Source organism: Phlebotomus papatasi, chromosome 2 (assembly GCF_024763615.1).
Source record: "Phlebotomus papatasi isolate M1 chromosome 2, Ppap_2.1, whole genome shotgun sequence".
Taxonomy (NCBI): domain Eukaryota; kingdom Metazoa; phylum Arthropoda; class Insecta; order Diptera; family Psychodidae; genus Phlebotomus; species Phlebotomus papatasi.
Genome location: NC_077223.1, coordinates 12,310,556 through 12,334,913, shown reverse-complemented (window position 1 = coordinate 12,334,913; position 24,358 = coordinate 12,310,556). Strand labels below are relative to the sequence as shown.

Below are 24,358 nucleotides of genomic sequence, written 5' to 3'. Positions count from 1 at the left end.
ATTGGGGTACCTTTGAAATTAGGAATTTTCCTCGCATTTTTAAACGGAACTGGACTTTACCGTGATATAATTCAGCTCTAAAAACCAATTGTGAAGCTAAATTACCTCTTATAAGTGCATTTCATTTGTCCCCTTTTGTATTTGCAAGAGAATTTTGATTAAAAGTTTATGTGAGTTCTTCAACTTGTGACATTAGACGCTGAAATTGATTTTGTGAAAGACGTATGAGCTTCAAGGGGAATATGAAATGATTCAGTACAAGACAATCATCATCTCTTTACATCACATATTATTTTGAGAACTAGTGCACGATGCATTTTGCTTTTTTGCACACCATGTCTGTCTCATATGAAGTCATAAAACTAACATATTAACTGACATTCACCCATTAATCCATCAAATAGCATAGCAAGAATATCCTCTCATAATACATCTGAGACGATTAACCTCTTTTTGACACCTTTATATCGTCAATATATGTTATTCTGCTCTCATACATCACTCATTTATTGGTCATTTTTCCATAATCCAGGATGCATGACTAGGTGTTTCTCCCCCACTAACCCTCTCATTTATTTCCATTTCAAAGACTTTGGTAGCTTCAAAACGGACCAAAAAGAGACGTTTATTCTGCAATTTTGGTTTAAGCGGCTATAAAGGCTGTCTGCCTAGCAAGAAAATAATGAGGATTTATTAGGAAATGCCACATTTCTTAATCATCCCAAGACACAAGATTTTCCCATGAATTTGTCCCAAATTGATCCACAAGAGTGTGACGACAGAGAATTCTTTCACTTTCCACCAAAGTACTTCGACAAAGAATTTCTCTCTCAATTCCTCAGTGATCATCTGGGAGAACCAAAGATGTGCTCCCTGGCGAGATCTACCAGATAAAGACTTATGAAATCTCTCCACGTGCTCTTCTGCTATTGTGCAAGATGTGGTAAAATGTGATGAAAAATAATCAAGTGTATCGCAACAAAGTATAGCAAATCAGTTGACTTTTTCGTAGTTAAGTGGAAATTCTTTTAAAATTTTACATTGAGAATTTTAGAAACTAGAACATTGTACATTTGTTCGAGAAAAATGTTATCACGTTTCTTCAACACGAATAACTCATTATCCATGGTAATATTGTCTGCACAAATTGTTAGAAGTACATAAAAGTGTTATAATTGCATATTACTTGTAATTAAATCTTATGAACTTTGCACAAGGCCTTTTCATAAATTAATGATATTCTTGTAACTAATTCTGAGAAATTTAGGGGTAAAGCACCGACGGTAATCCTGGTGATCGGATGGAAGAGCTCAGCCCAGAAATAAACAGCCTTCCTTCAAAGAGCTTTCGGTGCCCTGCACATTATTTAAAAAGTTGGATAGAGCACCGAAAGATCTGACATGAACAGTTTTTGATTCTTGGCTAAACGGGTAATGGAAATTTATGCAATGGACCTCTTATCGATGATCCTAAGTTTTCCTTATATGATTGGCTCAGGTAATCTGATGGCAAAATTAAACAGAATTAATATAATATTTTCAAGGATCAGCCTAGGTCTATTTGGGGCTTAAGACAACCATGAAACAACAAGGACCACATAAAAATAAAAGTGTATAAGTAAATAATCAGCTCAGTTCAGCGCAGCAGCGGTCTGATTGGTCTTAGTTAGATTATTTTATGAAAAGTCAAGAAAGAATGTACAATATTTATTACTCATCCGTACATAAAGAAATCATTAGACTAAAGATTTAGCGTAGTCTCTAAAGGTCTGCAAACTTAAAAACGGTTACTCTTAATGTACAAAATTTCAAGTCAGAATTTTTGCAAAACTTTGCATTTCAAAATTACAGTAATCAAGCCATTACGTTAAAGGCCTTAGGGCCTTGACAGACCTGAGGATTAGCCTAGAGACGGCTTAGCGTAATTATACTAGAAATAATGGTCAAACTACATTTCCATATTTTTCCACTAAGTCGCCTCTCGGCTTAAGTCGTAAGTGTGTCTAGGGCATTAGATCTGGAACTCGTAAATTGGTCATATGTTTAGGTCCGTATGTATAGTATGTAAAGGAAGGAGATGTTTGAGTAGAGGCCTAAACGCATTGGGAGCAGTTTTCATCAAAAATTGTTTTTTTTTATCAAGATATTAATACTCCAGATTTTAGACATTACCAATTTACCAAGAGTTTTTAAATAGTCGATAAATATGAAAAAATCGGAATGGTATTTAGCCAAAAACTGCAACATAGCAATCCTGTAAAGAAATACTATAAAAAAATAATAAAATAAATGAACAGTTTTTACGGTAAGGAACCGACGTAAAAATGTTTATTAACAACAATAATCCGGTGATCGTTGGATGGTAATTTCCGGGCTGAATTTTCCCATCTGACGATTATTGGATTATTATTGTTAATAAACAACATTTTTTCGCATTACCTTAAAAAAGTCTAATTAATATAATTCTTGAATAAAAGTGCATACCCGTTTTTCTCAAAATATACTTCAGTTCAAAGCAAATAAGCAAATCTGAAAACCTTTTATATCGTTTCTTTTTTAAATAATTTATTGTTTTACTCTGAAAGTTGGTTAATAATACTAAGACGGCGATGGCCGCAAGTTTTTTTTTCATTTTTTCGCAATAGATCTTCTATTATGTTTTTTTTAATGGCGTCGATTCAATCAGAAAAATATTTTAATAATAAAAGCAATTGTGAAATATGCCAAATCCTGGAAGAAGTGAACAGTAAGGGAAACTGAGCCAAATTTGGGACAAGTCTTTTGTTTAACAAAATTTCACTTTCACAAAATTTTCGTTTTGTAGGGGTTTTATAATGTGAAAGAAATAAAAGAGTGTCATTTCTATAAACAGTGTAGAAAAATTATTAAATACAAATCCGAAAGAACAAAAATCTGAGTAACTTTGTACCCGATATTTCACGCAAACTGATATCATACATATTTATTGGATTTTAAATGTAATAAGAAGAATTTTAGAATAAATACATATTATATACTGTTTTTTTTTAATTATAAATAATATTCAGAGAAAGAGAAGTAACAAACATTTCAATTTTATCAAAGATATTATATTTCAAACTAAGGATCCAGGGGTTTATGTTCAATATATCTAAAATTTCACACACTTTTCCCTAAATTTTTAATGATGCTACTACAATTAAAAATGAAAAAGTTTATTGAGCACTGTACTGTTCATAAGTGGTTCTACATTATCGACTTACAAGGGCCTAAATAATTTTCGGCGATTTTTCAGGAGACAGCATGAAAGATTCAACTTTGTGTAAATAAGTATCTCAATTTAATGACTGAACAAAAACAATTTATTTCTTTGCTATTTGTATGAGCATTAATATGAACATCGAGACTTTCATATTTTTACCTTTCAAAATATGTTTTTTAATGAGTTTGCTCCTTGTCGTTCTAAAATGATGTGCAAATTATGCTGAAATTAGAATGACAAGGGATCAACTTGCTTGAGTTAGTCCCCTGTTTCACAAAAATTTAAACGATGAATATATTTTGTACCCCTTTACTTCAAACAAAATTATGCAAGTAATCAAAAAGATTAAAATTTCGAAAAACTTTTCCAATAACAAAATTTTATGACTTATGTCATCCGAAAATTTATTAAACTGTCTTTCTAAGTGCATTAGAATCTCAAAATTTCCAAGGAGCGATATGTTTATTATAATTTATATTACACCATATTATGGATATATATGACTTTTCGCTTAGATAAAAAAATAATTTTGACCAATTTTGATAATAATATCTCAATATTTTTTCTAAGATTTTTTTAATCTTTGAAGTTTGTTAGACCTGTTAAGCCCAAACTCTTTAGGTCAAACGGATTCTCACGCATCAAAAACTGCCAAAATTCTTTAAGAAAAGAAAAGTGTTAAGACTTAAAAGTAGATTGAAATGGGATACTTCTGAACTGAGTTACGATACCTTAGGAATAGGACTTTTTTTTTCTTAAAAGAAACTGAGCCTTATTAGGGGAAAACGTGGTTCTTTCGGACGGCTCAAGCTTTGGACAACTCAACTTTTCTCCTATGTTCCCAATGGGTTTTACATACAGCTTTTTTTTCTGGGAATTTGATGCATTGGATCAGCTATTACAATATTATATTATAGGGGAGACTGGGGTAGAATTAGCCACCAAATGAAATTTTAGATTGCGTATAATTTGTACAAAAAATGTTCGTATGAGGCTGATAAATATTTCAATGAATAGGAAGGGAAGTATATATATAGAATAAAGAGTGATTTCCTCAATATTCCTTCGCAGGAAAAGTATGAAATACCACTATCTAATACTATACGTGGCTAATTCCGCCCTGGTCTCCCCTAATGAGCCAAATTACTTTAAAATATATTGTAAAAAATTATTTGTGCGAAGCTTCAGTCGTCCGAATGGAGCGTGCTTTCCCCTACAATATAATTCAGCTTCACAATTGCTTTATAGTGCTATATTATTGCATCATGGTAAAGACCATTCCCATTTAAAAATAAGGGAAAAAAGTTCTATTTCAAAGGTACCCCACTTCAAAGGTGCCCCATTTCTCCCTACTCTAGTGTCTAAGTTATGTGATTTTAAGATTTTCCAAGTTTCTTTTCATTCGAGTGCTATGCAAAGTTTTTAAGCCTTCGTATTTGTTCTTCTTTGAATTTATGTACAAATAAGACAGAATTAGCTTGAGGTGAAGACTGATTTGACCAGCACTTCAAGAGAACATTCTTGCACAAGTCTGATTGAATATTAGACACTTGCTAATCTGCCCATAACCTCCTTTTAAGAAGAAGGGTTTTAACAAATGTGCATGAGAATGATCCTTCGACCTTCCACGGACGCTGCTTTAATTGCTGACACGCTAATTGTGAAGTTTTCAGGGGAAATTACTTAGCAGTTTTGATGCATTAATCATCATCACGGTGACATGAGCATAAGCAGATGCAATTGAAATGAAACTAATATAGCGATTTTTCCAACATGATGATTATTAGGATGCTCATGGATGAGATCATGCACAATTCGCAAGTCTTTCCATCTCTCTTTGGATGTACCAAATTGCAAAATTCATCGTGGCTGCCAGAGAAGATGCCTGGTGAGGAAGATGCTCCGTGGGGCGACACATTCGCCTCCAATATGGTGATTGTAACATGAAAGGAAATCCAAGAGCAGACATACCACTTAAAGAGGCATTAAAAAGGTATCCAACACAGAGGAAGAAGGTTGAAATTTATATCAAGAATAAGACTCACTCTCTCACATCTAATGATGATTCCATGGCACAATATACGATATTGCATGCAATTCTTCCCCATCCTGGGATGCAGCAACAGCTCGCGACTCTTCTTACACTTACTGCCATCCCAAAGAGCTACCGCACAATCTCACCACGTCAACAGTGACTTATGGCTTTTCTGTATAAATAGAAGACATTCCGAACTTGCTGGATCAGTCACAAGGGAATTGTCCAAAACGATCTGTGTTTCTATTTATTCATCAAAATTTATCAATTGATAGAGATTTTGTGCTTTACAGTGAGACAAGACCATTTAAATGTGGAAGGTATATTTAAATCAATTTGTTCTCCTATTACCCTCGAGGTGCTACTTCACTTTTCCGATATATCTTTAGTCATTAGTCCATCTAAAACTTTTCTCGATTCAGTGCTATTCTAACAGAATATCGTGTTCAAGAAGTGATTAATATTCGTGCCCTTTTAATTTAAAAAGATTTAACAGTTTAGTGTGGAAAATTGGAAAACAGGGTGGCTAAATTCAAGTGTTTTGAACAATATTTTCTTCAATCTTTAAATCCCAAATGTAGCTGTTATTGGTTTAGGACCAATTAGCTAAATTCTTCTTTATATCGTCTCCTAGTATTTTTTTATAATACGGGCTTCAGACTTAAGACTTAGATTAACGGGATTAACAGCTTTAATTTTAATTAGTATTTGTTCACAAATTTTAATTTAGTATTGACCATTAAGGCCAAATTAATGATCGATAAGGTTTTGAAAAGATATTGATTGTTACGTAGGATTTCGAGGTTTTCGAAGACTTGGCTAGGCTTATCTAGTCTAGTGTTAGATGCTATTGAAAAATAGAATTCTTAAAAGTCTACATATCATCGGTTGGATCAATCACAGCACTGGATAAAAGACTGCATTTGCTTCGTGTCTGCATTACATGCAAACGCTACGCAGCGAAGCGTCACTTACAACAAATGCAGGCACAAAGCAAATGCAGTTAGCACAGTGGTTGACCCAACCTATGATGCAAGTTGATGACCCAACCGACACGACGATATAGAGGAGCCTTATAAGTGCCATATCCTGATAAAAGGCTTGACGGTTAATACAAAATGTTGAAGTCTAACATTGTTCCTTTATAATTATTCTTATATACAACAAGCGTCTTGTAGAATTGCTTAGGTAAGGGGTACTCCTACCGTCCTGAGCCCTGGAATTCAATTATCCGCTTCTCAATCAAGACCTAGAACACGGAGCTCCATGATCCTGTTTGCTCAATCGAACTCAGACTGACTTCCTTCATCACTAGCATACTCTTTGGGATCTGGTTTTAACCGGATTTAATTATTGGCTACTTTCAAATATAATGATCGTTACAATTTTAATAGAAAAACCGACTTCTACAATTGCATCATATACCCTAAAACAATCTTAAAAGACTTCTCATGGTTATAACTACGACGCTCAGAGCAAAAGTGGACTATTTTAATAGACTATAAGCCCTTTAGCTCTGAGAAACCGAATTATTCTTATAAGTACCACACAGACAAAAATGGTCCCGGTCAAAATCCCGAACGCCAAAATCCTGAAAGCCAAAATCCCGAATTCATAAGAATGTCACAGCTATTCCCACGATTGTACCCGCGCTTGCTGGAGGCAAAGGGTAATAAACTGTATCTTAGGAAATTATTCTAAACATTTTCCTCCATATAATTTCATCCCTTTCAGGACTTTGAAAATTCTAGATTTTGGCTTTCGGGACTTAGTCCTTATAGGGATTTTTGAGTTCGGGATTTTCGCTGCCATCGGATAAAAGACTTATGAGAATTTATATTCTAAGATCCTTAGTGTCTATTAAACATTATTCTTCCCATTTTTCTAGAATTATTTACGTAAGTTCGAATTATATTCTTAAAAATAGCTAGTAGGGCCTTTTTACGATTTATTGTAGCCGTATTTTTAATTTGGAAGATTTCTAATCGAGATCAAGACTTTTCGTAGGCAATTGCCTAGTAGCGACCTAGCTCCGTACCTTCATCCGAACGCTTCCAGACCATGTTTCCGACTGATGTACAATGCCATATAATAGCTAATCCCCCATTCCCAGTGGAGCAATAGATCTATACCAACCGTAAAAGGCCTTGACTGGAGCGATAGGTGGGAAATATAATTTCCCGCGATCTAGAAAGGGGACCCAGCCGGGCTCTATTTTGCTACAACACAATGAAAACTTAAACCTTGAAGTCTTTCACACCTATAAAAAATAATTCCTTTCATATCGTTTTATAGAAGTCTTTTGTTAAGACGTAATAAATAATGGGCCCTCTAAGTCTGCTTCTGAAATTCATTCATTAAAGCCATTGACTTCTGACATAAAAAAGAAACATTGAATGCTCCGGTTTACGTAAACAGCCATCCTACTTCGCAGCTTAAACTTCTTAACATTTAAATCATTTTTGAAAAGAAAAGAAGGGGAAGACTTTCAGGTTTCGCACACATTTTGGCTTCAAACACTTAATATTTTTCCCGTATTTCTTTAATACGGAATTCCCTTAGTGCATTAATCATTCAGGCCTAGATGCTATTTCTTTATTCATAATTTTACAAAATTTAAAATATAATGCAGAACTCCAAAAAAATTGTTTAGTTTTATGTACATTCAAATTTTTTTGTATTGTTTCAAAATCCGACTAACCTGATAAACCAAAATTTTACTGCTAGACCTCAAAGACAGAGCAGTTATACAATCGGCATTTTTTAGCTTGTCACCGTCCTAGAGATTAAACAGTAAGAGATATCAACTTCTGATCTTCGATGACCCCCAATAAAAAACGATGTCTCTAGAGTTTTTTTCTTTTTCCTTGATTAATTTTAAAAATTAAAGCAACTGAGACAACTCAATCTGTACAACCTCAATTCATCTTCAGCCCTTTCACTTTCAGTCTTGGGTATTGGTGTTGCTGCTGGCCACGCTATGTGCGGTTAGTGCACGTCCGGAGCCACCAGTGAACACTTACCTGCCCCCATCGCCATCCTATGCTGCCCCTGGTCAACAGGGTAGTTCAGGATTCGGCGCTGGTGGCAGCGGGGGAGGTTTCGGTCAAGGTGGATCATCAGGAAGGCCTTCTTCTTCATATGGCCCTCCAGGACAGAGCGGTCAGGGCGGAGGCTTTGGAGGTGACTCGCAACTTGGTGGTGGTTACAGTCCTGGTGGAGCTGGCCAAGGCGGGCCTGGAGGTTTTGGAGGTTCTCAAAGACCCTCATCGAGTTACGGACCTCCTGGACAGACTGGTGGTTCTGGATTCGGTGGACCAGGAAGCCAAGGACCATCCTTTGGCTCAGGTGGAAGCTTCGGTGGCGGCTTCGGAGGTAGTTCAGGCCAACCTGGCTCACAGCGACCATCTTCCTCATATGGACCTCCAGGACAGACAGGAAGTGGTGGATTTGGACAACCAGGCAGTGCCGGAGGATCCTTCGGTGGATCTCAGAGACCCTCATCAACTTACGGTGCTCCAGGTCAGGGATTCGGAGGCTTCGGACAACCTGGCCAAGGAGGAGGAGCCGGGGGAGGTCCCATTTCCATTGGGGGTAGTTCCCAGAGACCCTCATCCTCCTACGGACCTCCAGGACAAGACGGTAGTGGCGGATTTGGTGGACAGGGCAGTGGAGGATTCGGTGGACCAGGAGGTGCTGGAGGTTTTGGTGCCCAGAGACCCTCAACCTCCTACGGAGCTCCTGGACAACCCGGTGCCGGTGGCTTTGGCGGGCAATGTAAGTAAAGCCATTAGATACTTCTTACATTGCCAAATCTATCATCTTAATCAAGAAATTATTGCGTAAAATGAACCTCTGTAATTTAATATTTTTGCATGTGTTAATTCAAATTTTATTACCAGAGCAATTTGGAAAGACTAGAAGTTGCAATTGAAACTGAAGGAAGCAGTTTAATTCACAAATAATAAGTACTTTTGCTTCTATATTTTAAATATGAACAATTTAATCTGATGAGATCTCCAAGAAATTTGCAATCGATCAATTTGTCTGTGATTGAAACAGATTTTGCCGTATGAATGGAGCTGAAAAAGCAGTACTAGGAATAAAAGATTTTATGTTAAGCCCAATTTGTCATTTGTTGACGTTGCAATTGAATTGCTGCAATAAATAAATTTACGATCACTTTAAATTTAAATTGCGTTAACGTATAAATAATCCGTGAAACATGACACACATTAACCTTTTGCTTCTATTGATAGTTTATTAAAAGGCTGATAGATGCACCAGTGAACGTTCTCTAGAGTATTTATATTTAATACTTTTTTTAAGTAAAGTGTTATTAATATTTCTGTAAAATTGAGATGATAATATTTCAAAATGATCAACAGTTAATTCAGATATTCGGCAAAAGAGATGACTGATCGGTGATCGTCACTCTTCCGAAAATTTCGATTTTTAAACATTTAAAATTTTTATGGATCGATCATTGCCAGTTAACTACATTCGAGTATCAATCAGTCGGAAGAAAGACAGAAAATTCCGATCTTCGGCCAAAATCGTCGTACACTGAGAAAAAAAAGAGGATGCGATTAACTTTTTTTCACGTAACTTTAACTTTTACACCTTTTCATGGGTAGAAATAACACGAAAAAATGTAACTTTAACCCCTAATACACCTAAAAAGCATAATATTTACACCGATTTCAGATCAATGCTGCAGTGTAAAATTAACATTTCATGAATGTTATTATAACTTTTTCGGATTTCTCTCAGTGTAGGTCTTCCGATCAACCGAAGTCTTCGAGATCGAAACATTTTCAGATTAAAGATCGACATCTTTAGAAAAGGTCAATGCCGATAAACTATCTTTTATAGAAATACACCTTGACCGTTTTAAGTAATAACAAAAATCGAAAACCGATTCTCGTTCAATTTCTCGATTTACCATGAGATGTTCGCAATGAAAACTACTTATCCACCCTTTGGACTTAAACTTGCTAAGTTGAAATGCAAATAATTTCATTAATTTATTCATTCCTAGCTCAAAGTGGACAAGGTGGAGGAGTTGGTGGATTTGGTGGATCACAGCGACCATCTTCCTCATACGGACCACCCAGCCAGGGAGGATCCGCAGGTGGATTCGGGTCATCTGGAAGACCAGGCGGTGCTGGTGGATTTGGCGGAACCCAACAGCCCTCTTCTAGCTACGGACCACCTGGTCAAGGACCCAGTGGATTTCAGAGCCAGGGAGGGTCTCCTGGCGGCTTTGGCGGTCCCGGACAGCGACCTGGATTCGGTGGTGGACAGACTCCTGCAACGTCTTATGGAGCGCCGGGTCAAAGTGGAGGTGGTGCAGGTGGATTTGGTGGACCCGGAGGAGCACAGCGTCCATCGTCCAGCTATGGACCACCTGGACAATCTAGATTTGGTGGAGCCGGATCTGGAGGTGGTTTCGGAGGTAACCAAGGAGGACCAGGAGGACAAGCAGGAGGTGGATTTGGTGGACAAGCCCCCTCATCAAGCTACGGAGCTCCTTCATTCGGCTCTGGTGGAAGTCAAGGTGGATTCGGAGGAAGTCAGGGCGGTCAAGGAGGAGGATTCGGTCAAGGTGGTGTAGGTGGTGGAGCTGGTCCTGGACAGGGCAGTGGCGGATTTGGTGGAGAACAGGGATATCCACCACGTGGAGGACCTGGTGGCTTTGGACCTGGAGGCAGTGGCTCAGACTCAGGAAGCAATGTAACGATCCTTAGTATCGCTTTATTCCTTAGAATATTGCATCCTCTAATCTCAATTGTTGTTGCAGGAACCAGCAAAGTACGAATTTAACTACCAGGTTGAAGATCGTCCCAGCGGTTTGTCCTTTGGTCACTCCGAGCAGAGAGACGGGGATTACACAAGCGGTCAGTACAATGTCTTGCTTCCAGATGGTAGAAAACAAATAGTAGAATATGAGGCAGATCTAGGCGGTTACCGACCACAAATTAAGTATGAAGGTACAGGGTGAATCCTCAACATTGCGTTGGGGGACATTGAAAGGGAATATCTATTCTTCAGGTGATAGTTCCGGATCCGGTGGGGCTGGTGGATATCCATCCGGTGGTCCAGGTGGTGCAGGTGGTGCAGGTGGTGCTGGTGGATATCCATCTGGCGGACCAGGTGGTGCAGGTGGTGCTGGTGGCTATCCATCGGGAGGTCCAGGTGGTGCTGGGGGTCAGGCAGGTGGATACTCAGGGGGAGCAGGTGGATTCGGTGGTGGTTCTGATGGAGGTTTCGGAGGAGGAGCTGGCTATCCAAGAGGAGGACCAGGTGCTGCTGGTGGCGGCTTCGGAGGAGCAGGAGGTCCTGGATTCGGAGGTCAGGGTTCCGGTGGTTTCGGTGGGTCAGGTGCTCCAGGTCAAGCAGGATTCGGAGGTGGCGACAGTGGATACCCCCGTGGAGGACCAGGAGCTGGTCAGAGTGGATTCCAGGATGGTAGGGGAGCCATTGGAGAGGCCGGCGGCCAGCCTGGAAGTCGAGGAGGATTTGGCAGCGGCGGACCTGGAGGACGTGGAGGTGCCTCATCTGGCTATCCCAGTGGTGGATCTGATGGATATCCAAGAGACAATCCCTCAAATCGAGGAACAGGCTACTAAATACGGCTCATTGACTCTACTTTGCAACCACCGACGAAAACTCACCAAGCATTTTTCCCTGAAAATCCTCTCATACCATATGTAAATAGTGCAACAGATGAATGTAATAAAGAATAATAAATGGAGATACCATTGATTGATCAGTCATTCTAAAGGTAAAGCCCACTCCCTGACAGCCACATAAACAATTACAATGCGTTTGATATGAATGTGCGAACAAGAACATGGCATTTCCACCCAATAAATTGATGATAAACAATATTGTCATAATAAAATCATTAGTTACTCTTCTCAATTGGAGAGACAGTAACACCTTCGAGGTCAGTAATTGACTGAACTTTCATTTATCAATGTTATTTTATTAATCATGCAATTACAATGAACACGTAATTAATTTATTGTGATCATTTTTGGTAACATGAGGATGATCTGCGAGACAGAACTTTTGATTAAAATGAAATAAATTCCATGTCACTAAAGAATTTCGCGCAATGAGAGTGAATTGTAACACAGAATGTTAAGTATTTAGGAATTGTGAAAGATGTGCAAGATTGTAGAGCAACTATAACTAATGAAGTGCCATCAAGTCACCCCACAAAGCATCAACCTTATTGTCGTGCTCATAAAGAAAAACAACATGTTAAAAATTGCCCGAGTTGTGTGAAATTTAGATAATAGATTTTTAAGAATAACAGTCAATAAATTGAAAAAAGTTCGATAAGTTTACGGTTAAAGAAACTGCACTAGTTTCTGATATGCTTAAGATTTATTCTAAATATTCTTAAGGATCAAAATATTCTCGATCAACACGATTTTTAGTTTTTTATAAATAAATAAAAATTAAACTTTTCTCTTGTACATCTTATCCAGAAGAATCAGAAATATTTCATCAGGAATTTTCTGAGAAATTCGCTGAATCTGCGTCTTGATCATGTTATAGGAGTCCTCTTCGTAGGTAGCGTAAAGATCAGGCAAAGATAAGTCCTTATACAGTTGCTTAACTGTCGCAACAGCCTCAGTATCGTCCTTCCCAAAATTCCTCTTCATAATTTCTTTCTGGGCATCTGTGGATCTCTGAACATACATTACAGAAAGCCATGTACATTTTCCATCCTGAATATCGGTTCCGATTTTCCCAGTTTTATTTGAATCACCAAAACAATCCATAAAGTCGTCCTGTGTTTGAAAAAGATAGCCTATTTCAGTAAAAATTTCTTTGGCTTGTTGGAAAATTTCTGGTGAAGTGTATCCGGCTAGATGCAATGCGCACGCAATCGAGAGATATCCGTAAGATGACTTGTAGATCGCAATAGTTTTATATTGTTCCATTTTAAAGGTCAGAACATCCTGTTTTTGTGATTTCATGTCAAGAACCTGCCCAAGTATCATCGTAAAAGCAGTCTCGTGAAACAAGTCAACGAGTTCCGTATAATAATCCATGTGACTAAAATGTTCCTTGATTATCTGATAAATTCCAAAGTAAATCATAGCTGCGTCATTAACAGCAGATGCCTGGATATCTTCCAACTTGTACCAACAAGGTTTTCCTCTCCTCGTGATACTTCTATCCATTATGTCATCCAGAATTAAAAATGTAGCGTGTAACTAAAAATAGTATTTCTTGTTAAACTGATCCAAAATCAAAGACAAGCTTCTTACCATCTCAATGCACCAACCGAGATATCCGGCTAATTTTATATTGTTTTCCGTTCTCAGATCTTTCGGTACCAACAATTCATAAGACTGTATCAAGGATATTCCTCGTAGTTTCTTTCCGCCTTGCATATTGTATTCCAATGCCTGAAATTTTCCTCATGTAGTAAAACTTCTGAATCAAATTTAAAAAGTCTAAATTTTCTTCTTACACGTTTAAAATGATCTCCTACCCCAAAAGTCGTATAGTTTTCTGCCTTCTCCTTAAGTTTTTGTACAATACCTGCCAAATGAAAGCTAAGTCAATTACAATCCATAATACATAATTAATAAAAAAGGGATTTAAATGGATTTTTAAAACTCAAAAAAAAACTTCAAACCTGGAAAATAGGAAATAAATTTTTGGGTTTCGTCTTCAGGTTTAGCAGTTAAAGTTGATGTAGAATATTTCTTTATGGCCTGATGTCTAAAAAGCAAAAAAAAAATGTAACTTTTATTGTAAAATTCCATAAAAAAGTAAAAGAGAAATCAGATATCATGATAAAACAAGCCCACAAGTCAATTGAAAAGCTTAATTACATAATTATAAGACTCAATTTCACTCAACAATAGAGGAAGAAAGCCTTTTTTGAAATCTGCCATAGTTTCCCACTTACAAGTTTATTAAATTAAAAATATCAATTATTTTATTTGACAGTTTTTCCAAATAAATATACCTTGAAATAGCAATAAAATTGATAACTGTGAGCATATTGAAAATTTAAAGATTCACTAGCATATATAATGAAAAAAAAACGGGGGTGCGATTAACTTTTTTTCTCATAATTTTAACAATTTTTAGGTGTAAATATATATCAACATTTTTTAATGTTAATTTTACATCTTTTTAGGGGTAAAATTAACATGAAAAAGGGTGAATTTAACCCCTAATACACCTAAAAGGCATAATATTTACACCGATTTTGGATCAATACTGCAGGGTAAAATACACATTTCTGGAATGTTATTTTATTTTTTTCGGATTTAATTGATAAGTTCTGGTTGTATCGCGAATCATTACAATATTACCACATTATCCCAAGCGCAAGAGAATTAAATTTTTGTCTAGAAATTCAAATATTTACACCGGGCGGGACTCGAACTCACAACACTGTGAGTCAAGCCGGGGATTGATCGCTCAAGAGCCAAACGGTCTTGCCTATTGTGCCACTGTGCGGTCCCCAGATTTAAATTAATAAAATATAATAATTTCTAAAATCCCTACAAATAGACAGATTTATTTCAATCTTTAAGAGTTAAAATTTGGAAAAACTGTGTCTCGATTCAGTGTCTGAATTGAATTCCAAATTTCAGAGTTGGTGTCAGAGAGATGTATATTAGTCGTCATAAAGATATTAGTAATGGTAAAGATAACCATGAAAATCATTGAAAAGTAAATTCTGCAGACAATAATTGAAAATTTCGTTATCATCTTATCGTATCAAATTATTTTATCATTTCTACTTTATAATTTGCAATCACATTTTTTTACATTAGGATGACCCAATTCGCAAAACACCGTGGAAAATTTTGGATGGTATTTTTCACAAATCGCGTCTTTAGATTCTACCACCTCGAAAGATAGTAGAAAATATCATCCTCAATAAACACTTTCCTTTAGAATATTACCTTAAAATTTTAAAATTTACCTGGGGAGACTGGGGCAAAAAGTCACAAATTGTAAATTTCAAAATTCATTACCTTCCAAGCTAAAAGAGATAGCGGCTAGCGGCTTAAAATTTTTTCATAGACGGCCTCCATGGATCTTCTACAAAGTCGTAAGTTTCTTAGAATTCGAACAAGGAATTTAGAAAATAAAAATATTGAAATTTTACCCTTATTTTTGAAATATTTTCCTTACAGCACATATCAGTTTTTACCTACTTATTTTCCAAAATTGATGCACTGGTGAATATTTCCTTAAATGATTTGGATTCTTTGAATACGAAGTCGCTGTCCGTTTTACTATTTTCCAAAGATTCTTTTCTCCCGGAATCCTCTTATTAAAAATTACCACTTGGGGTAAAAAGTAACAAAATGTATGGAAAAAAAAAAATAACAAAAACAGAAGCAACTTCTGATACCGCACGGCGAGAAGAAACGTAATTTCCATGTCTCGCCGCTTTTTTGCATTTGGTCAAACGATTTGCCGTTTCTTATGTGTTTTGTTCTAAAATAACTTGAAAAATATTTTTCTCGTTCAGATAGAGAAAACGGTGTTTTAAAAAGGTGGAGAGGAATAAATTTCCTATGAAAATATGTCATCTAGGTATTTTTTTAAATTTACGAAAGCCCGTAATAAAGTAAATCAAAATGTGATAATATCCCTTGCCTGGTACTATTTGCCCCAGCATTTTTGAGAATGGTCACAATATTACCTATTAGAAAACAGTTCAATAAATATATTTCCTTGCAAAATAGAGGAATGTAATTTTGACAAATTTGTAGAGCGGTAATGCCCTAGACACACTTACGACTAAAGTCCAGAGATGACTAAGCTAGTTCATAGCCAAGTCAGTTCCTGACACACTATTCACTCGTATCCACGAAACATAACTTTCGTGGGTATTTATGCAGATATTTCTGCTGAAATGCACTAATACTCCTCTGAAAATGAAACTATTTGTAAATTCATGTCTCAGTACACGTACAATAATTATTGTTAATTACAATTATTTGTGAGGTGGAAACTAACTCGCGACTTAAGGCAATTTAGGCGATTCTAGTGAATAATTCTTGTTGTTATAAGTGAATTGTGAAGTAAATTTAAAAGTAGTTTCATTTTCAAAGGACTACTAGTGCATTTCAGTAGAAATATCTGCAGAAAACCCACGAAAGTTATATTTTGTGAGTGTCAGAAAATGTTAAGCCTCGTTTGTAGTGTGTCAGGAACTGGCTTGGCTATGAACGAGCTTAGTCGTCTCTGGACTTTACACACAGAGAAATTTTAGTGGCATAACAACTCCAAATGGTGTTGTCGGACACACCAACCTCAACCCCAAAATCAACTAACCCCAATTCGGTGTTCAGAATACACCAAGTGGTGTCACAAAGTAACTAACACCGGCTTTGGGTTTCTGATTACACCAATTTTACACCAATTATTAACACCAAATTTAGCGTTGTTGGAACACCATTGTGGATTTTGTATCACACCATCTCAAGAAAATATAGGTGTTCCTTTTACACCAATAAATGAAAAATGTCTACAGATTTGCAACTAAAACTAAATGATCAAAGGATTTAGAATTAGGGCATTGGCATTCATTGGATGGGATTTGAAATTAAATTCCTGGGTGTTTCTATTTAAGAATTTTCCATTTTTCTGCGTGATTTTTATTAATTTTTGACCATTGTTTGAGGGGCTTGGGGCCCTCCCTGGATGATATTCTCTGTATTTCAAAGCCATTTGGTGCGTGAAAATCTTTTTCCAACATTTAAGCCTGCACCGAGATTTGAACACGCGACCTTTGTGATGACAGTCGAGCATCTTCCAGCTGCGCCACGAACTCCTATAATGTATTCAAAGCATATCGGGAACCGTTGCATCGGCACACACGATATTCCAAAATTAGAGATTACAATTAGAATTACAGATTTGCAACTAAAACTAAATGATCAAGGATTTAGAATTAGGGCATTGGCATTCATTGGATGGGATTTGAAATTAAATTCCTGGGTGTTTCTGTTTAAGAATTTTTCATTTTTCTGTGTGTGTGGTCGATGGTGAGCGACGAACACCGTTTGGCGTTGCAACAGCACTGTTTAGAAAATTGATGGTGTTACTTTTGCACCATTTCAGAGATTTCTGTGGCGGAGTTAATACAACACCGCCAAAGCATTTCATAGAACACCATTGATTCAAAACTAGGTGTTAATTTGGTGTGAATGCTACTACGTTTGGTGTTCAAGCAACACCAACACCAAATTCAACCCCAAATTCAACACCGCTTTCTCAAAATCACTTCTCTGTGTGTAGTCGTAAGTGTGTACAGGACATAAATTTCCTATAAAACTATGCTAATTAGAAATTTCTGGGGCGCTGGGGTAGCTTATAAAAAAATAAAATATCTGTTTTGTGAATTTTTCCCAAGTCTCCCCTATCCTATGGAGATGGGTCCAAGATTTTTCATTCGAATATCTAAGTAGTAAAATTTACTATTCTGCTAGTAAGATCTATTGTACTATCCCGATTGACTACTACACTTGAGGTAAAATCGAGAGGGGAATAGTAAAATTTCCCATATACGGTTATTAGAATTTATTATCCGTAGGATGGTAAATTCTAAAGACGAGCACGTATAATCTAAAAGTTTTTAATAATCTGATCCACCCGTTCTGATATCCCGTTTGCGGATGTATACATTAAAATGATCTAAATTCCGTTAACTGTAAATCAAGTCGAAAATCAATCATTATGACCATAAACTAAGTTTTAACATTTTATAAGGTGATCCCAAAATTTCAAGTGCACTGATACTCCTCGTTCTATTATTTTTTCATTAAAAATTTATTTACCGCATGGTATTCTTGCTGTTGTACAATTCCAAAGGTTTTGGAGATGTCTCGTTCTTTTTCGAAGAGTAGATATTAACTACACTTGTCTTGGAAATACACCTCAAAATTTTCGGATAAATCGGAAAAATCCGTTTATTAAGAGAATTCTGTATAGAATAACTTCTGATAGCTGATATCATTATTTTTCTGCTTTAAATATGATCTGAAATATTACAAACAGCACAAGAAGAATTTTCACGACTTAAATGAAATTTAAAGTGATATTTTGGTAAACCTGTGACTGAATTGAATGGTGGTTCACGATGTTCTGAAATAATATAAAGGCGAAAATTGGTCGCGTGCCTTGAATCATTTGATCACTCGAATCACTGGACTTTATCCAACAACATAAATTGATAAGTTTTTACGATACTTATCAAATAAACCTGGGAAATCTTTCTGCCAATACTTTCAATAAAGATAAAGATAAAAATTTAATGCTTCCTATAAAATTACAAATAAGCTTTTTGAAAGTGTGATTGGTAATATGCACCATCGTAACTTTTCATTATATATTTTTTACCAGTGTATTATTTACTTGAATAGTAAGGGGCAAATTGTGATCATAGTACTTTCAAAAAGGTTTGGATATTAACCTTTTAATTTAAAGCAATCAATTAGCAATCAATTGCTAAAAAATTCTTAAAAGTCTTTGAGTAAAGCTGTTGAGGTAATATGATGCAAAATTTCGACAGATCCTTTAGGAGCTTTGAAAGCTCCAACGACACTATCTCTTTTATCTAAATTGCTTTTCTTCACTATTTTGTCCAACTCTAAAATCATGAGCAAGTGAATAAAAAGTGCAACTAAAGTGAAAGAGATGAGAGCAAAATTTCCATCTTGAGCACCTTTAAACCATTTGTACTCTTCATTTAATATGAATAGCATTTACTCCACATTTTAATGCTTAATTCCTTCATGGTAAAAAGCAACTTGGCTCATCATTAGACATCGCTGGAGATCTTGGTGGATCGTCTCACTTGCAGACTCTTACATCATCTTGGAGGAGAGCGTTTGCAAAATATAATGACATCTCCCGTCATCCATCGTGATGGATAGTGTTGCAAAACGATCTGAACTGATTCAATTTACAGCTCGAGCAACATTCATCCTTTGGACAGCACAGATCCCAATTGTAGGCTGTTTTTGTCATTCTTCGTGTGCCATCATCAAGAAAATGCACCAAAGGGTCATCTGTGATGGTGCAAAAAGCCATAAGACAAGTTGAGGGAGAGTAGAAGAAAAGTTTAACGAGATTTACAAATTGAATTTAGAGACACAGAGAATTGTTAAGATGGAAAAAACATGGTAAAGAAAGATCAAAAAGCCGCAGCATTACCTTAGGAGAAAAAAAAATGGTAGCAAGTCTGTTAGGTAGACAATTAACCTATGTTTACCATCGTTGGCGGCATTAGATTGAACAACACACCAACACCATTTCCTTTGCACAACACTTTACAATTAATACCTCAAATAATTAATGTGTATACATTAAAGATCTCACACAACTACCAAATTGAAACATTATAAACCGCTTAACATTGTTCATTGTCTGGTCGAGACTCCTAATTGAAACCTTTCAACCATTAAACAATTTCATTTAACATTTCAAGTCAGAAGTAACGATGGACTACAAGAATCATCTCCACGTGCTGCAACATTTCCCCTCTCTTTCTGCATTTTTTTGTGAAATTGTCCAAAAACTCAAACAACTTACCGATGCTCTAATTGCCATCTCAAGTATAAAAACCAGAAAACTACTGACTAAATTGACCAGAAGATCAGAAAGAGATTTTTGTAGACCTCCTAGCAATTAGGCCATAAGTGTGGTCCATTGTTTCTGAGCTTTCGATGGCACTTGCAGATATAGCTGAACAATTTAGTTGGTCGTTAATTGCATAAGAATAGTAATTAATGCTGGTAAAAAGAGGTTCAAGTTGAAGAAGCATTACGATGGACCTTGTCTGACTATGAAATCGATACGGTTAAGTTACATTAGCAGCCCCCTCAAAAATTTTTAATTTCTTAATTTTAGTATCCATTTACTTGCATATATTGCACCTTGAATATTAAAACGGCTTAGGGAGAAGTGGGGCATCTTTGAAATAGGTTCCTTTAAAAATTGGACTTCTTCACCTATTTTTAAATTATATGAAATGAAGCTAAATTACATTAAAAGGTTCAGTTAAATAAAATTAAAAGAACAAAAAGTCCTATTTGAAAAGCTTCCCTAATTTTAAAGACCCCGCTTCCTCCTATATCGATTTTAATCATTTTGTATTTTTCGGCATAGAATAAACGAGCGGTAAAAAATAAAATTCAATCAGTAAAAAGTTTAAAATATATCAGCAAAAATAAAAAAATGAGCAGTAGAAAGATTAGAGTTGATAAATGAGAAAATAAATAAAAATGGTCAGCAAAAAAATAAAATTTGATTAGTAAAAAGTAAAAATCGATCAGCTATTTTGGATTTTCCTGTTTCACATATCTTACCCAAAAACTTATAAACAACGTAAAAACAAATTTAAATTTCATGAAAATTTCAAGAAATTTAAGGAATTGTGGAAAATTTTAGAAATTTGCTCAATACAGCCTAACCATTTGACAAGTTCGAAAAACACATTCAATAATGTGTTATTTTTTTGCTGGCCAATTTTTTTCTTATTTCGTACCACAAAGTATTGGCTAAAAAACAGCGATTCTTGGACCATTTTTATGGCCTCCACGGTGCTCGGATGTAAAATCGCTCGACTTCGCTAAAAGCGACATTTTTTAGTCAAGGTTAGGACTAAAAGGTAGCGAAGTTGGGGAGACCGGGGCAGATTAGCCACGTATAGTATTAGATAGTGTTGTCTTATAGTTTGCCTGCGAAGGAATATTGAGGAAACCACTCTTTATTCTATATATACTTCCCATACTATTCATTGAAATATTTATCAGCCTCATACTAAGATTTTTTGTACAAATTCTACGCAATGAAAAATTTCGTTTGGTGGCTAATTCCTCGTAAATGACAGGGTATTTAGAACAGGCTTGAGCTAAAAGAAAAACCGAAGTGAATTTGGTGGTGCCTGTTGGCATTCTTCGAAATGCCGTGAAAATTAACGTAGAGAAAATGAGAAGTTTTTAATGTGAAAATTGTTTAATTCCTTAGAATTAAGTCATTTTCACAAGAAAATCCTTTTATTAATTTAGTTGAACACAGTTATTTGGGTTAATTGTGAATAATTGTCGATATTACAACAAAAACATTGGGATGAAATTTTGAGCTGGAAGACTCATATTCATTTGAGCTGTCCCAAAATTCAGGATAGGTTTGAGAAAAACACTTTTGTACAACACTATTTTGGTTAATAAGGAATGCAAAAGTACATATTACCAGAAGGGACACGACCTGCTAATAAGGATAAAATAGAGAAGAAAATATTTTGTCGCATTTCAGAGATTTTTTGCAACTGCAGCGCCGCCAGAGGTTTGTCAAATAAGTTACTTGTGTCTCTATCTCTCTCTCACAGTTGAATTGCGCGCGATTTAAGAACTTTCCATTTGAAGTGATATTTGCATTTAATTTCTTTGTATTTCTACAAGATTCAAGTAAAAGGATGTGTAGTGTACAGCTATTCGTCTTCCGACAAAGATATCAAGAAGGCAATTCCTTTTTATGTCTTTTTGGCGCAAAAATATTTATCATGGCACCGTGGTGAATGAGCGTGATTAGTGTTACCAGTATGGCTATCTGTAATTTCCATTAAAATTATCAACACAAAATTTCCGATATTACACGACTTTAACCGAGCACAGGTCTGATTTAGAAGGCTGACATTTGTTAAATCTGCGACTCATTTTCCGACAGACTGAAGACCACAGTTAAGTCAAAATAAGATCGTATTGAACAAAGCCGGTAATATTCTAAAATTATAAAATATTTACTACCATTTTAAATCATACAACTTTGTGCCAGGGGGTACAAAACTTTATGTCACCATATTTTTAGACATCGTAAGCTCTCAAAGTTGTATGATATGATGGTATTTTTAATTTTGAGGTTTTTTGAAATCATTGTCCGACATTGTAATATTTTTTGCGGGGAGGCCATAAGTAAAGACATAGGTCACAACTAATGCCGCCACCCTATAACATAATATTAATAAAAAATAAATATTTGTAAAAAGAACTCGAATTAATATAGGGGAAACTGAAGCACCACCGTACACGGGGTAGCACCGAACACTGCGATTTTAGTTTTAATTAGATATTAGACATCAAAGGGCGAGACCTGTATGAATTCATATACCGAGAAAATTAGGATAGTAAAATTTACTATCTACTTTAATAGTCGGATAGTAGAAAAATCAAAAATTGTAGATAGTACGTGCACGCTTTTAGAATTTACTATTCCATATGGATAGTAAATTCCAATAACCGGATGGTAAATTCTAACATCCGGATAATAGATTTTCCTATAATATACTGTACTCTACTAAATAACAGCAGGATATCTAGCATTTTTTTCTGGTTTGGATGGTAATTTCAATCCAAATTACTATCCTTCTCTTAATTTTACTGTCTACAGGTTAAATTCTAAGATCTAATATCCGGCTAGTAAGATCTACTACCCGGATATTATGCCCTAGGCACACTTACGACTTAAGCCGAGAGACGACTTAGTGGAAAATGATGGAAATGTAGTTTAATTATTATTTCGAATATAATTACGCTAAGCCGTCTCTCGGCTAATCCTCAGGTCTGTCGAGGCTCTAAGAATCTATAAGAGGTCAAGGTAAAATCTAAAGGAGGATAGTACATTTTACTATCCTGCTATTCGAATTTACTATCCATAGGATAGTAAATTTTAGAATCTCAAGATAGTTGTTTCCTAATGCAATTGTCTATGGAGTATGGTATTTTCTACTATCTTTCGAGCCAGTAGAATTTAAAGACCCGATTTCTAGAAAATACTATCCAAATTTTTCTCGGTGTAAGGAATCCTTGTCCATAGAAGAACTGGTCGTCATAGTTCAAGTAGTTTAGAAATAAAAATCAGTTCTTGGTGTTACCCTGTGTTCGGTGGTGCCCCAGTTTCCCCTATCTAGTTTATCCCTTCGTAAAAAACAAACTAGTTTTACCTTAAAACTTCTAATAAAGTAAAAATATTGATCGATGATTTATTTTTTTGATGAATAAAATTTAATTATTAAAATTGTTCTGAAATTATTAATTTTAAATTTTCCTTAAATTTAAATTCTTAATTTCTCATTACAAATACAATTTTTAGAATAATTTTATACAATGAAAAATCAAAAATATAGAATAATTACCGGCAGTTAATTTTGCCAACCTAAAATTAGAAACACTGATGTCAAATATTACCCTTCTCAAAGATGTAAAATATCCGGGAAATACGTAACGTTTTATTCTTCTACTCTCTGTGCAACAATGAATTACAAATTCGTGTACAAATAATAAAGTTAAACCTTTTTTTATGTATTTTGTTTTGTATTCTCCTGAGTTCAGAAACAAATTGTCTCATCTACCAAATGTGATCGACCCAGAAGCAACAATTTGCTGAAAATCTTTGCATTAAATGGTACAATTGCATGAGAAAATCGTCCCACACTTTTTTGGTTGGAAGACGCAATAGTGCAAGTTCCAAAGTGAACATAACAAATTGCATCTCTTCAAGGTTGATGCAGCTCTCAATTCTTGGTGCTCTATGTCATCCAGTGGTGATCATTTTGCTCAAATAGAAAAGACATTACCATATTCAAGTGGAGCACATGAAATTGAGATCATCTTGCGATGATCTCCACATGATTTCATATTGAACATCTCCTATAGCAATCATGTTATTATTTTAAGTGTTTCAAACATACCTATGGTGTATTTAGTGAACAAGTGGCTGTGGAAGAAAAGCAGAAAAAATGATACTCACTAATGAATAAAAAGTGAATTAAACTGCACGCTGAGCTGCCATGGGTGCTGGCTTAAATACACTTCAAAACTGCGTGTAAGAGCAATAAAATAGCCATAGAATCATTAACGAGGAATTAGCAATTTTAAAAGCATTTATTGATCATAAAGTAAGCTGGAAGTCAATGTAAAGCCATTAAGCGCTTCTCCATTAATTCACCTTTTGTGCAATAATAATTGTTAGATAGTCGCCTCTCATTGACTTGTGAATGTGGTGTATTTATCATCTAAA

The 24,358-nt window shown here is 35.7% G+C and overlaps 1 protein-coding gene across 1 annotated transcript in view; it reads left to right on the top strand.

Annotated features, from left to right (window-relative positions):
* The first annotated feature begins 5,013 nt into the window (after window positions 1–5,013).
* LOC129800238 (uncharacterized transmembrane protein DDB_G0289901-like) overlaps window positions 5,014–24,358 on the top strand; it is a 62,875-nt gene continuing 43,530 nt past the window's right edge. The window contains exons 1-5 of the mRNA XM_055844505.1: window positions 5,014–5,178; window positions 8,224–9,052; window positions 10,317–11,011; window positions 11,079–11,268; window positions 11,330–11,899. Coding sequence (XP_055700480.1) covers window positions 5,014–5,178; window positions 8,224–9,052; window positions 10,317–11,011; window positions 11,079–11,268; window positions 11,330–11,899 — 2,449 coding nt within the window. The remainder of the gene's footprint in view (window positions 5,179–8,223; window positions 9,053–10,316; window positions 11,012–11,078; window positions 11,269–11,329; window positions 11,900–24,358) is intronic.